At 33.5% G+C, this 14,719-nt stretch overlaps 1 protein-coding gene across 3 annotated transcripts in view; it reads right to left on the reverse strand.

Annotated features, from left to right (window-relative positions):
• sgcd (sarcoglycan, delta (dystrophin-associated glycoprotein)) overlaps positions 1-14,719 on the reverse strand; it is a 374,313-nt gene that overhangs the window by 60,397 nt on the left and 299,197 nt on the right. For all 3 annotated transcript variants that reach the window (XM_056446101.1, XM_056446099.1, XM_056446100.1), the window contains exons 4-5: positions 12,479-12,566; positions 9,329-9,448 (exon numbers count right to left, since the gene is read on the reverse strand). In XM_056446101.1, coding sequence (XP_056302076.1) covers positions 9,329-9,448; positions 12,479-12,566 — 208 coding nt within the window. The remainder of the gene's footprint in view (positions 1-9,328; positions 9,449-12,478; positions 12,567-14,719) is intronic.

A 14,719-nucleotide genomic window follows, 5' to 3' on the forward strand; every position in this document is an offset into this window, starting at 1 on the left:
AATGGATTAAGTTCATAGTACTCATTTGGATTCGTTTTTGAACTTAAATGGTTTGTTGCAACCGGTTTCCTCAAATGGTTTAAGATAACTTTTTTGGTTTTACAGGGTACCTTTGGCTACATAATTCATGCTCTCCAGAAATGTAAATGGGGTACATATTCAAAATGAGCCTGTGTTGGATTTTGTTCTCATGACTAAGACATGCCAAACAAAGTCACCTTTGCATTTAAAATTACATAACTGAGCAAATGACACTTAATGAATCATATTTTAAATCAAATATTACATTGATGACTTGTGTTATGACATTATGGTGAAGGTTTCATGAAAGTCTTAAGAGCACTCTCTTCAAGTAAAGTACTACAAAGAAAATAGTAATAAAAAATACAAAAACAAATTTTGAAGAAAATAACTGCTGCGAGTCACTGAAACATAATTTAGGCTAATCAATGCGTGTTAATTACAATTAGAGCAAAGACTCCGACTGCTAATATCATTATCCTGCAGACTGTTGCTAACTGTGAGTATTCTGGTGAGAGAAAGAGCTACAAGCGCAATCTGACACATTCAGCAAATTCCCTGTCATGGCTGCTTTCGATTATCACAGCGGAGTCCAGCTGTATGCCTCATCTCAAGCTCTCAACATCGCTGATGCTCCCCAGTCAATCTCTAGTAAGGAAACTGGGGCAAGTGACAGTCAAGATATTCTAACATATTACACAGGTTGGTGTCTGTTTGATTGACTGTATTCCTGTAATCAAGTGATAGAGGGCCTAAAGATGTTGGATAAATTACTTATAATCGCAGACAGGTGTAAGCTACAGTTAATGGCAGGGTAAGGAATGAACTCCCAGAGCATTGCAGAAAGCTTGGTGTTGCAGAACATTTACAGTAGGCATTTTAAACATCCCTGTCCCAAGAGATGCATTTAGAACATTGTAAAAAAATAATGTAATGACAAAAATCAAGAAAACAAATATTTTTGTTACTTATTTTAATATGTTAATCATGTTTCACTCAAGAAATTCAGAGAAAGAAAAAAAAAGTACCACATTCTCACCCTGTTATTTACTAGTTTATTTAATTTTTTTGGCTTCTGTTTTTGTCTCACCCGCTTTCTGGAACTATTCTTCATCGGACTCGAACCGGACTCGAACGCCGTTATCGTAGTCAATTTCTCTCTGTGTCTCAAGTCCACCGACGTACATGGCGAGCTAACTGGACAAACTTTAATTTAATCAATTCACCTATAGCGCATGTCTTTGGAGTGTGTGGGAAACCAGAGCATATGGACGAAACCCACACAAACACGGGGAGAACATGCAAACTCCTCACAGAAATGCCAACTGGCCCAGCTGGGACACGAACCAGCGAACTTTTTGCTGTGAGGTGACACTGCTAACCACTGAGCCATCATGCCACCCCTCAGAAAACATTAAAAAATACATGAAAAAGGGTAATAAATGAACAGATATATACAGCCTTTTAAAAAGAAAGCTGTATAAATGTAATAGTACTTACTATTAATTAGTCCAATGACTAACTACTCACATTATGAGATTTGAAGCTTGGCATCTCTTGGGAGGGTTCCCAAGCTAATTGCATTCCCCTCTTTAACATCTGATTGTTAAAATTAATGAAGAATAACATTCAGCTCAGACTAAAATAATGTCCCTAGGGCAACATCATCACATAGGCTTTAGATATAAATAACTCTTTCATATCAGTCTTACTGTAAAATACTGCAGCTCATCATTAGTAATTTCAACTCCTTGATATTTCAGTGTTCGGTGACACTTTTCTGTGTTTTAAAAGCACAAAAGCCACATTACTGGCTCTGTAGAATAGCCAAGGTCTTTCCAATACTGTATTCGCACTCACACTGAAGACAAAAACAGAGCAGATGTTGCAGGGTTTGTCCTAATTTGCTCTTATTGCTCTTCCTGCGGAGCTGAACAAAATCCGAACTGAATTTCACAGCTCCTCCGCCCCTCGTGAGACTTTTTGAATTTCCTTCCCTGCTCTGAATTCTTTTATATCGGAGCCGGAGCAGATACTATGGCAGTCTCTCATCAGATGAAGCAGTGCTTATCTCAAAAGAGTTGCAAAATACTGTAATCGAATGTCTCCAGCTGGGGATGATTCTCTCTGCACTGAGACGAGCACATGAAAGAAAAGTAAGTGAATGAAAAGAAAAAGGGAAAAAGTGTGAGTTTTTCATGTCCTGAAAAACTGTAAGGTTGGAATGTTTTATGATTCGTCCAATTTACTGACTGTATATGCGTTTGCATTTATTTGTGCATATACTATGGAAAATAAAGCCTTCGTTTAGATGCAAAAGAGCCTACGTGGTATAGAAGAACCATTTTCCTATTTTCTAGTGTTTTAGAAAACGTCCTAGTGCCTCAAAGACTTAAGAAGATATTCAAATTGTGGTAATTGCTGTGATATAAATTCACTTAACATCATGTACTGACAATTTATGAGCCAATTATATATAAGAATGTCTATGACAGAGGAAATATCTAGTTTTTCTTCTTTAATTATTTAATCTGCTTTATTTATTTATTTAACTTCTAAAAAGTGTAAGTTAAGGGTAACTTTACAATCTAAACTAACAGTACTTAAATGGATGAAATGTGTTCTTGCTATGTTTTCCTTATCATAATTGTAAAAAAAAACAATAGACAGGCTCGTAGCCAGAGGGGTTCGGGTGGTTCAAAAGACCCACCCCTCACTGACAAAGGTTCGGAATTTGTCCCATACACAAGCTCATTTGTCCTATTTTGACTGTTATGCCATAATACATTGTGAAAATAACCATCAAAGAAGGCTTTAAGACCAAGCGGAATCATCTGTTGGCTGTTGCTTCAGCATGACTAAGGAAAGTTGAATGTGCTGCCCAGTTTGTGTTTGCCTAATATATGACTATTTAATAATAGGCTAGTTTTTCATTTAAAACTTGAACAGCATGCTTTTTTCTGATATATGATGTAATAAATTTGTTTTTGAAAAGTAAGTATTATTATTATAATTTTTTTTTGTCTTCTAAATCTTTAGGAAATGTTTTTGGTAGCCTACATCCAAAAATGTGGTTGATGACCATCTGACAAGCTAATCCAGCCAAAAATAGTGCTTAAAAGTATTTAAACCTTATAATTAAATAGAAAATAAGACTACTAACTGCAATAAGGTCCATATTTTAAGAAAAAAAGAACCACCTCTATCATCAGGCTGGCTACGGGTCTGATAGAATAATTACAATTATACAAATTCTTGTAAAGCTCATATTTTTTTTAAGAGCAAAATTCAATCCAGGCTTATTATTGATATGTACCCCTATATACATTTCTGGAAATTGCGAAATTGCAATTTTTGTTTTTTTGTGAATCTGCCAGAGGCCGCTGTGTAGACTTTTTGAGATCTCAAATTTCGCTTGCGAGTACCTTTTTCGCCTGCTGTTCTCATGTAAGTACACCAGAGGCTGACAGACTGACCAATAACCCCACTCTCCTCCTTCCCTAAACCCAACCACAGTTTTCAAAAGCTTCCAGAAAAAGAAAAACCCTTGTGGCCACCTGATTTTTACCACATTTTCAGATTGTATTACATTCTCACCCTGTTATTTACTTGTTTATTTTATTTTTGCCTCATATTTTTGTTTTACCAGCTGTCTAAAACCATTCTTCGCCAGACTTAAACCCCGTCATTGTTGTCAACTCCTCTTTGTGTCTCAAGTCTGCTGATGTACATGGCGAGCTACTGAGCAAACTGGTAACAGCAGAAAAGCCGTCCACACGGAGGTAAGTGGTCAGCTGGTAAGTGCAAAAAAAAAGGAAACTACTATAGGAGAGTGAAGAGACATTGATGGAGCCAATTCTGTTTATGGGAATGATTTGGAGGCCATGATTGTTAAAGTATGAAGGAAATTTGGCCAGAACCCTGGGGTTCCACCCCTACTCTTTGCGAGAAGTGCCATGGGATGTCAGGACCTTGGTTTAATGTCTCATTCAAAAGACGGTGCTCACTGACAGTATAGTGTCCCCTCTACTTTACTGGGGCAGGACTCACATAGACCACAGGTTGAGTGAAGCCTGTTGGTCTCACTAACACCACTTCCAATAACAACATAGTTTTCCTATGTGGTCATCCATCCAAGTACTGACAAGCCTCAGCCCTGCTTAGCTTCAGTGAGTAACTGGTCTTGGGCTGCAATGTGATATGACTGTGGCTATTTCTGTGGCAGGGTGATATGGCTGTGGCAGTGTTGTCAAACTGAAGGTGTTTTCTCAATTATTTAAGTTTTCTTACCTTGCAGAACTTTTAACTCTCAGCCACCATACACTTTGCTATATGAGCAGAATTTAAACTGGTGTCCCTAGCCTTATAGACATGCACACTAACTAGTGTGCTAAAGACTACAGTCTTTTTTGCCAATCCCTAGTTTTAAAGAGCACATATTTTACCCCTTTTTCAAGATTTAAGATAAGCCTTTTGTGTCTCCAGAATGTGTCTGTAAAGTTTCAGCTTAAACTACCCATCAGATTATTTATTATACCTTTCAGAATATTGGAATTTTCAGCTCTGAGCACATTGTAGCTGTTTTTGTTGCTTGTGCCTTTAATGCTAATCCCCTACCACCACCACCATTCCCATGTGCCTGTCAGAGTGTCTCTGTCTCTATCAGATAAACAGCACAGTAACAGACATGAAGGAAGCAGATCTCATGTAGAGTTTGTGAGAAATACTACAGCACTTTCCCAATGATTATTTGATGTATTTGTTGTGAAGTTAATTCAAGCCCTTCTGCAATGATGAGTCACACACAATGTCGTTACAAAGTTCACACACACAGCAGACACACAGCTTGCACGTTGTTAATAATGCTACACAGCTTTGCACTGTTTTTGCACAGCAAATGTGACAGGACACTTGTTAATATCCACTGCTGTATAGATATCCGTTATGTTAATGTACAAAATAAACCTGATTTAACGTCCACAAACCGGGATTGAAGCGTCTTCTTTTATAATTGTTCTGACATGCAGCTGTGGTGATAAAGACGGTAAAAGTTGTAATTCATTACACTCATGCACTGTTTTAAAACATTTTAAACTAGTAAAACTCACTCTCCATCACATTTGATGATGACTGATAATCACAGAGAGCTGAACAGATCTCTTAATCCCAGTTGCTATGTGCACGTGCTGTCTTGTTGATATGATTATACGCATTACTATGGAGACATGTTAATAGGCGGCTGTCAATCAATTAGGTAGTCGAGGAAAGCACCCTCCTACATCACATTAGGTCGGCCTCAAAATGGGAGGAATTTAAATAATATTTTAATGTCAGGAAATGTTTTAAAAGAGACTTATTGTGTTTATATCACTCCAATAGTGGACACACTATACCTACACACAATTCTGTCCATATGGCTTACAAAAGATGATTTTCAACATAGGTGCCCTTTAATCTTAAAGCCAGCACTCAAAATTGACTGGCTGCTTTCAATATGGGTTCTGTACTTGCATTCTTGTGTCCTCATGAAACGTCATCAACTCTCGCCGAAGTACTTTTCCAATTCAAAGTTCACATCTTGCCAGGTACAGATAAAATTCAGATAGGCCAAATACAGATAAAATTCCCGGATGTGTACTTGCTACACCCTTTTTGGCAAGGATTCATCAAGAGTTGACTTGTGCGAACTTACAAATCACAGGTATCCCAGAATGCATTGCAGCGCAACCAGCAAAAGCTAATGGTGGAGGAGAAAACCTTTAAAAAATACTCCTCTTTTTAAAAAAATATTTTTTAATTAATTTTTATATATATATATATATATTTTTTTTTTTTATTTTTATTAAAAAACTAAATAAATAAATACTCATCTGCTGTGTTACAAATTAAAGTTTTGAGAGTTTTTCAGGCGAGAATGTAGTTGTTTTAAACTCGAATCGCCAGTTTATTTATAAAGATAGCGCGTCTTTGGCAATGTGCCTCAGCTTATGTGGACTCTGACCACCAGCCTGTCAGCGGGAGCTTAGTCATCACCTCCCCCACCGAGAGCAGCTTTACATCGGCCAGTCCATCACGGATGTACCGCTGGATCTCATCTCTCCATTGTAGTAAAACATGATGTTTAATACATTTTGTGCATATCTAAAAGACATATTTTGGTCTTATAAATCTATGATTTGTTTTCAGGCGTTTTATTTTGGCGTTTTAGGTTACGTTTTTGCTACCGTGTTGTACGAGGTTTGTCTTTGTTTACCAAATTGCTTAACGTTATCTTTGTTTCTCATTATGTACGTCTTGTACTTTTTACTTGTATAATGTCCATTGTAGTTTATTAAATCTGATAATCAAAGGCACGAGTCTGTGTATAATAACCCATTTCACTTCACATTCATAGTGATTTATGTTTCATTTTCTTAAATCAAAAATATAGATTTGTAATATTAATGTAATATTAATTATAAGGCCATGCTTTATATAATTAAATCATTCTATTTTTAATGTACAGTTTAATCCGTGGTGAGGTAAGTGACATTATAAAGTACACTGCTGTTCCATTTAAGAAGTACCCCACTTGTGTCCTCGTGTCCTCTGTAGTTAGTTCTTTCAAGTCTGAACTTTGCAAGTCTGAACTTCTAAGGACGCAAGTCCGAACTTTGCGTACTTGGTATTGAGAAACAGCCATAGGCTACTGATTACTACTTATTTAAAAATGAGTTGAAACACAATTCTTAACGATTTCTAGGGGATACAACTTATTTTTTTTTATGTTCGATTCACTAAAATTTGTAAAAACTAAAGTTAACTTAATCGATTTGTGTTTGGAGAACATGAAGGAATTGTGTGGAACCCAGAATTTCTTACAGCGAGCGGACTAGGGCTACACTACAGCTAAAGAAATCAATTTTCACAAAAAACAAACACATCTGTTAAGTCTAGCTTGGACTGACAGGTGTTGTGCTTAATAAATTTCCATGGCAGCTGAAGTTGTGTTTCCCCTTCACTAACTCACAGCTGTCATGCTATTAGAGCACAGCCCTGTTACATGGCAGGATTGATTCTTTGCTATAGGCTTGTAAAATAAGACATATGCATCTATCTAAGCATTAGCATAACAGTATTAGCCTGACCTAAAAACATGCACGTTATCCCTGTGTGGTCCACTAAAGGCCTTCACACTGATTCAGATGCAGGCCTGGAATCACTCCAGGAACACTTGAGATCAAATCGGAAAAGGGAAACATCCAGTTCTAAATACCCTTGTTCTCATTGCAGTCCGTTTGCTGAGAGAGAGTGGATGTAAGGTAATGAACTGTGGCTTAGGGAAAATCATTGCATGGAGAAGGAAAAAAAAAAAAAAATTGATGTACACAGACTTGAGTAATCACTTTAAAGGAAGTTTGGCGCAAGCCCTGAGACAAGCACAGCACCATGATCAAATACAGCGCAAAGCAACCTTGAAATGTCCAGGATTTTTTTGCTTTCACTTTGCTTTCCCAAAATAAATCACTGAAAAAAAGATAAACGAAAAAACAGAACATAAATATATTCTCACCATCTGGGGTTTTAATGTTGGAAAGCTCTGCCAAGTGCTTCTTGTTTTAATGCCAAATGTGACCAGAAACTGAGAGCCTTTTTCACAGCTGCTTGTGCCAACATTCTTTCATCTTTCTAATGAGACTTGCAAAAAAAATACATATAAATATATATGGGGACTCTATTTTGGGGCGACTTTGTTTTATTTATTTATTTATTTATTTATTTATTTATTTATTTATTTATTTATTTATTTATTTATTTATTTATTTTTTCATTAGTTTTTTTTATTTATTTACCTGTCGTTCACACTTTAACTTTAATTATCAAGAAATAATATATTTTGTTGAACCTTCAAATCCACCACAAACCTGCTTATTGTCCTCAATAAATAAATAAAAACATAAAATAATAATAATAATAATAATAATAATAATAATAATAATAATAACAACAATATTAATAATAACAACAGTATTAGTACTACTATTATAATTATTAATATTATTAATAATAATAACAATAACAATACCATATTGTTAATAATATGTTGATGATGATAATAATAATTATTATAATAATAATAATAATAATAATATAATTAATAATAATAATAATAATAATAATAATAATAATAATACGATTTATTATCATTATTATTATAAGTATTATCATTATAATTGTAATACTAATATTTGTTTTACTATTTCATTATTATTATTATTATTATTATTATTATTATTATTAATAGTAGTATTAGTAATAATAATAATAACAATAATAATAATTATCATTAACAATGACAACATTGTGTAATAATATTTTCATCTTTATTAATGATAATAATATTATATTATTATTATTATTATTATTATTATTATTAACAACAACAACAACAGTAACAATAATAATAATAATATGATTATTAATAATAATAATAACTTATGATTATTATTATTATTATTATTAACATCATCATTATTATTATTATTATTTTGTTGTTGTCGTTAATAATAATAATAATAATAATAATAATAATAATAATAATAATAATAATAATAATAATAATAATATTATTATTAATTATCATAATTTTTTATTGCTGTTGTTGTTTTGTTGTTGTTGCTAATAATAATAATAATAATAATAATAACGGAAAGTGTTTAATTACTCTAGAACATGCTTTGTCAATGTTTTAGAATTTTTAGAATATTTGTTCTTAATGTTCTTAATAACAATAATATTACTATTATAAATACATTAGTATGATGATGATAATAATAATAATAATAAAATAATAATAAAATAATAATAATAATAATAATAATAATAACAATATGAATGATAATAATAATAATAATAATAATAATAATAATAATAATAATAATAATAATAATAATAATTATTATTATTATTATTATTATTATTATTATTATTATTCAATATGTTTCATTACTGTTGTAAATGCTTTGTCATTGATTTTAACGTGTAAACAGGACTTTGCTAGAACTCGTTAATTATACCACTGCATCAAAATTGTGTTAACACAATTTGTACAAGTGTCACACTGTTTCAAGTCAGTGTGCGCCTTAAAGCAGTCCTGTGGGGCTTATAAGCACTTTCAAAGAAATACACGAGGTTACAGGCTCAATTCCACTTTCTCTTTGTAGACTGCACCAAAAACTCTGCACGGCTAACGGCTAAGGCTTGAAAAAAAAAAATTGAAAAAAAGTCGAATGCCCTCAAATGTGTTGTATTTTAATTATTCACTCACCCATAACTCGTAATCTCTCTGCACCAACCACCACCTCATGGTCGTCAGCAGAGAAGAGCAGCTTTCCTGAACTTGATTTTACCTCCAACATTTTGCCCCGTGCATGAACTCCATGAGAACCTGGCAGAAATATATCAATGGAATTAATTATATAATATAACTTACATTATACTTCAGTATCTTATAGTTTATAGAGAGAACTTTCTCCATCCATGTGCTTTCAAAATCTATTTCAAATAAGTAAAAAACTGATTTAAAATTGTATCTAATTAGTTTGTTGTCAGTTTTTGCTGGTTATAAACTGATTTATTTTCACTGAATTGGACTGTTCTATATAGTGGTGTATAAAAGTCTTTGCCCCCTACTGATATCTTTTTTTTTTCTTTTTTTTTTTAATGTTAGTCACATTTTAATGTTTCAGATCATCAAACAAATTTAAATATTAGTCAAAGATAACACAAGTAATACATTTTTTTAATTCAGTTGAGTAGACATTCATCATTTTCAACTGTAAATAGAAAAAATTGTATTCAACTTTTTTTCAGTCATTAAGATGTCAAAGGTTTTATAGGGGCCTGCAAATTGAAATGTTTAGAATTGGGTTTCAGGATCCATGCATTATCTAGTCCAGGCCTATTCAATTAATTTGTCATGGGGGCCAGTTCATAAAATGCATCGCAAATGAGGGGGCGGAGAGATATGACTAGCAATATAAGTGATGACACAACAGCATATACAGTAAGAGCCCATATGATGTATTTTTGCTACTCAAGACACCCATGTTGCATATTTCTACATTAAAATGTTAATATTTTGTACTTTGAAACTACATAATATCAGTGCATTGTACAATAGTTTAATTAATAGTCAACAGTTTTTTGTTTTTTTTACAAACATATTCAATTGTTGCATTTTAAAGCACAACAAAAGCAGTGTATTGCTTAAGTAGGCCTCTTCTACATTCAGACACATTCATATGTTGTTTTGAACCGCATAACAATTATGGATGCAACAATTACAGATTTTGGTTGTACGATCATATAGTCTGAAGAATAGTTATGGTTTCATGGTTATCACTTCTAATGTAGATTTAAGCTTTTAATTAGGTAGTTGTTATCATCTCCGTTCACAAATACATTTTAATAATTTGTAATAATTCGTCTAACATATCTTTTGTTTACATTGCACTGATAGCCACGCACAACTCTCACTGCTACGACGTAAGACTGGCTTCTACTGGCTTGCGCATGCCTACTGGCATATATTCTTACATTGGAAATTACGAATTTGCACACGTGATGACGTGATGTGTGTTTTAGTCTTGGTTTATAAACTCGGAACTTTAAACTAGCGCACAAGTGGCATAACTTTGTTTAGTTGCAGCAGTTTTATTCCGTGCAACAGAAATCTTATTTTTCACATAATGAAAACTGAATTATTTCTTATTTAACATTGATACATACCTGGCAACCCAAAGAGAGCTGCAAATGATTGAGTAAAACCATATGATCGCAGATCACATAGTAATGGTGCAGTATGTAATATTGACACCTGGTGGTTGAGTATGGCCATCCAAATTCAAAATATTAGATAGGGCTCTGACAACGACTTGATGCACACACAGGTTGCCAGATTGATGACACCAACAGGAGTGAGCATGCCTGAGGATTACCCTGCAAAATGGTCAACTACAAGAATGTTTTTCAATGTTTTAAATGCAAATTTAGCGTTTATAACTCTATATCGGGCTCTCATTTCAGAGACTACTGGAAATGGTGACTGTCCATTTTTGGCCACGTCTGCATAGATAAAGGCAACCTTCATGACTGAAATTAAATAAGTGGGCACTTCATACATACTAATATAAAAACAAACATTCTGGAAAATATCAAATGTAAATAACTAATTGAAGTGTTGTTGTTGTTGTTTTTTTTTCAGATAAACAAGATAACTTATCATATTTCCAAAACCTATTATGGTATTTTAATGCTTTACAAAAGTCAAAAACTTACATACAGCACCTTCATATGGGCGGAATGTCTGTTACTCCCACATATAAGAACATATTTATAAGTGTTATTTGTTGTGTGAAAAAATCAGTCAGCTCTTTAACATATATACTATATCTACGTGTTGACAAAATATTAAAGAACATAATGTATGGTAAAGATTTCCCTTTGTGGGAATCCAGCAATTGGACAAGACAAAAATAGGCTACATTTCATTCTGTTTGGGCAAGTTTTGAGTAATTGGGCTGAATAAAAAAAATGTCTTGGACCTGGCAATCCTGATTCAAGATGCAATATATATTTTATTAGTATGTGTAAAGCACACCCTAAGCACAAGGCATTCATATTAGGGTTTTGTGACATGTTTTCCACCTATTATCCATCTATGTTCTTTCATTCATTCATTTATTCATTCATTCATTCATTCATTCATTCATTTATTCGTTCATTTAATCAGGCAAAGTGCAGTACAAACAAATAGCAAGTCATTGATTTAAAGTTTAAACTTGTTCTAATTTGCAACGTTCAATATTGTAATTAACTTAATGACTTTTTTCGTTTACCAGCTAAAGCACAAAAGCACTTTAGATTTAAATAAATGAAACACATACTTGCTCTTTCGCTTCCTTTTTAATTTAGCTTTGTATACAGTTGTTCTAGCGCCGTAACTCAAGTGAAAGTCACTTAACTAGTCCATTTAAGGCAAAATTACTTTCATTAAAATACGGCCTCGCTATTACGCTATTAACCAGGACTTAATAGTACATGCATCCATGCACATGCAATTACCGCCCAGTAATGAAGTCTCTAGTCACAGTTATAAAGACTACATCATGAGAGTAACAACCTGGCTATGAAAGAACACTTTAACTCTTTCAAAATAGTCATTTAACCATCTGTCCCATAAAGTCTAACATTAGCTGCCTGGATTCATTTTCCTTCAGAGTCGCCTCTTGAGTTCAGTGAATATTTCATTTCATGCTTTCTACTCTAATATAAACGCCCACAGATGGAGCGAGAAACCTTCATTCCAATTTATAGTCTGCGAAATCTTGGGGAGCAAGACCATTGTAATTATCATAAAGAAGCTGCATGAGGGTTTTTTGGGATGTCTGTTGGCCTTAAGTGTGTTTGTGCTTACCTGCAACAAGCTGAGATACTAATTGCTTCTTCTCATTGAGGATGTTGACAGACACGTTCTTAGATGACTGCAGGAACAATGGGCTTCCCTGACATGAAAAAAGAGAGGAGAAAAAAAAAGAGTTTAGAAATATTAAATAAATAATCTGAATATCATGTAAATTATAGGTGTAATTTCTGGATTTATTAGGTAGGAGTTTTTCATTATATATATACAGTTAATGTCATAATTATTAGCCCTCCTGAATTATTAGCCCCCCTGTTTATTTTTTCCCCAATTTCTGTTTAACGGAGAGAAGATTTTTTTCAGCAGGGTGAGGATCCCCGGGCAGAGTGGGTCTGGCACACATAATAGTTTTAATAACTCATTTCAAATAACTGATTTATTCTATCTTTGCCAAGATGACAGTACATAATATTTGACTAGATGTTTTTTAAGACATTTCTTTACAGCTTAAAGTGACATTTAAAGGCTTAAAGGTTAACCAGCCAGTTTAGGGTAATTAGGCAAGTTATTGTATAACGATGGTTTGTTCTGTAGACTCAAAAAAAATAATAATAATAAAATAAAATTTTTAAAAAATTGTCGAAACAAAACAAATAAGACTTTTTCCAGAAGAAAAAAAATATTATCAGACATACTGTGAAAATGTCCTTGCTCTATTGACATAATTTGGAAAATATTCAAAATAGAAAAAAAAATCGAAGGGGGGCTAAAAACTCTGACTTCAACTGTATATGTATATACACTGTAAAACCCAAAAAGTTAAGGTGACTTGAAACAAACCATTTAAGTTCAAAAACTAACCCTAATGAGTACTGTGAACTTAATCCATTTGAGTAAACAAAGCAATATGAGCACAGTAAAACTCAATAAATGAAGAGAACTCAAACCAACTGAGTACTGTAAAACCCAATAAGTTAAGGCAACTCAAACCATTTGAGGAAACCGATTGCTACAAACCATTTGCGTTAAAAAAAAATAATCTAAAGAAGAAGGTATTTAGTTAACTCATTACCTTCAACACTGAGTTTAAAACTCTTTTCAAATGAGTAGAATTAACTTTCAGTAAATTTTGAGTTAACTACACTGATATTCTATAAAAGGTCTGATAACCTTTCTTCCAAAAATCATAATTTTGTCATTACAGTTATTGAAAATGAGTGTTATTCTTTTGAAATATTGAATTCCTAACTCTTCTGGAGATCAAATAATTGTATTTTGTTGTCAAAAAAATTATGTAAACATTGCATGTTTGTCAACAAATGTAAATATTAGTCAACAGTAGACACATTCTGCTGGTGTTTCATTATTAGGGGAAAACAACACATAAAACAAATATTAAATGGTTGGGCCACCCTCAGCAGAAGCAAATCCAATCAAAAGTTTTAGATAACTTGCAATGAGTCTGCTGTGGATAAATTTTGGCCCACTCATCTTTGCAGAATTGTTGTAATTCAGCCACATTGGAGGGTTTTCAAGTATGAACCCCATTTTTAAGGTGACACCCCAGCATCTCAATCGGATTCAGATCAGGACTTAGACTAGGCCACTCCAAAGTCTTCATTTTTTTTTTTTAGCCATTCAGAAGTACACTTGCTGGTGTGCTTTGGCTCATTGTCCGGCTACAGAACCCAGGTTCGTTTCAGCATGAAGTCACTAACAGATAGCCAAACTTTCTCCTTCAGGATATTTTCGAACTCTGCCATGCAAAACATTTTTGCCCACTCTCTCCCTTATGGTGGAGTCATGAACACTCATCCTAACTAAGGCAGGTGTGACCTGCAGAACTTTGAATGTTGTTGTGGGATTTTTGTGACCTCTTGGATGAGTTGTCTCTGTGCTCTTGAGGTAATAGTGGTCAGCCAGCCACTCCTGTGAAGGTTTGCTGTAGTCCCTAAGCTTTAGAAATGGCTTTACAACTTTTTTCAGAGTGGTAGATCTCAATTATTTTCTTTCTCATTTGTTTTTGAATTTCTTTATATCTCGGCATGTTGTATAGATTTTGAGGATCTTTTTTTTTACTTCACTTTGTCAGGCTGGTCCTATCTTAAGTGGTTTCTTGATTGTGAACAGGTCTGGCTAAAAATATTGAACTCAGGTGTAATAAACCAGAGTTATGTTTTTCTCACAGGGTTCTGTAGTTTTGGATTTTTTTATTTATTTATTTTTTATTTTGGACCTTGTAAGGGGCAAGAAATCAGTAAGGGGCAAAAACATTTCCACACCACTATATAGAAC

Source organism: Danio aesculapii, chromosome 21 (genome assembly GCF_903798145.1).
Source record: "Danio aesculapii chromosome 21, fDanAes4.1, whole genome shotgun sequence".
In the NCBI taxonomy this organism is placed as follows: domain Eukaryota; kingdom Metazoa; phylum Chordata; class Actinopteri; order Cypriniformes; family Danionidae; genus Danio; species Danio aesculapii.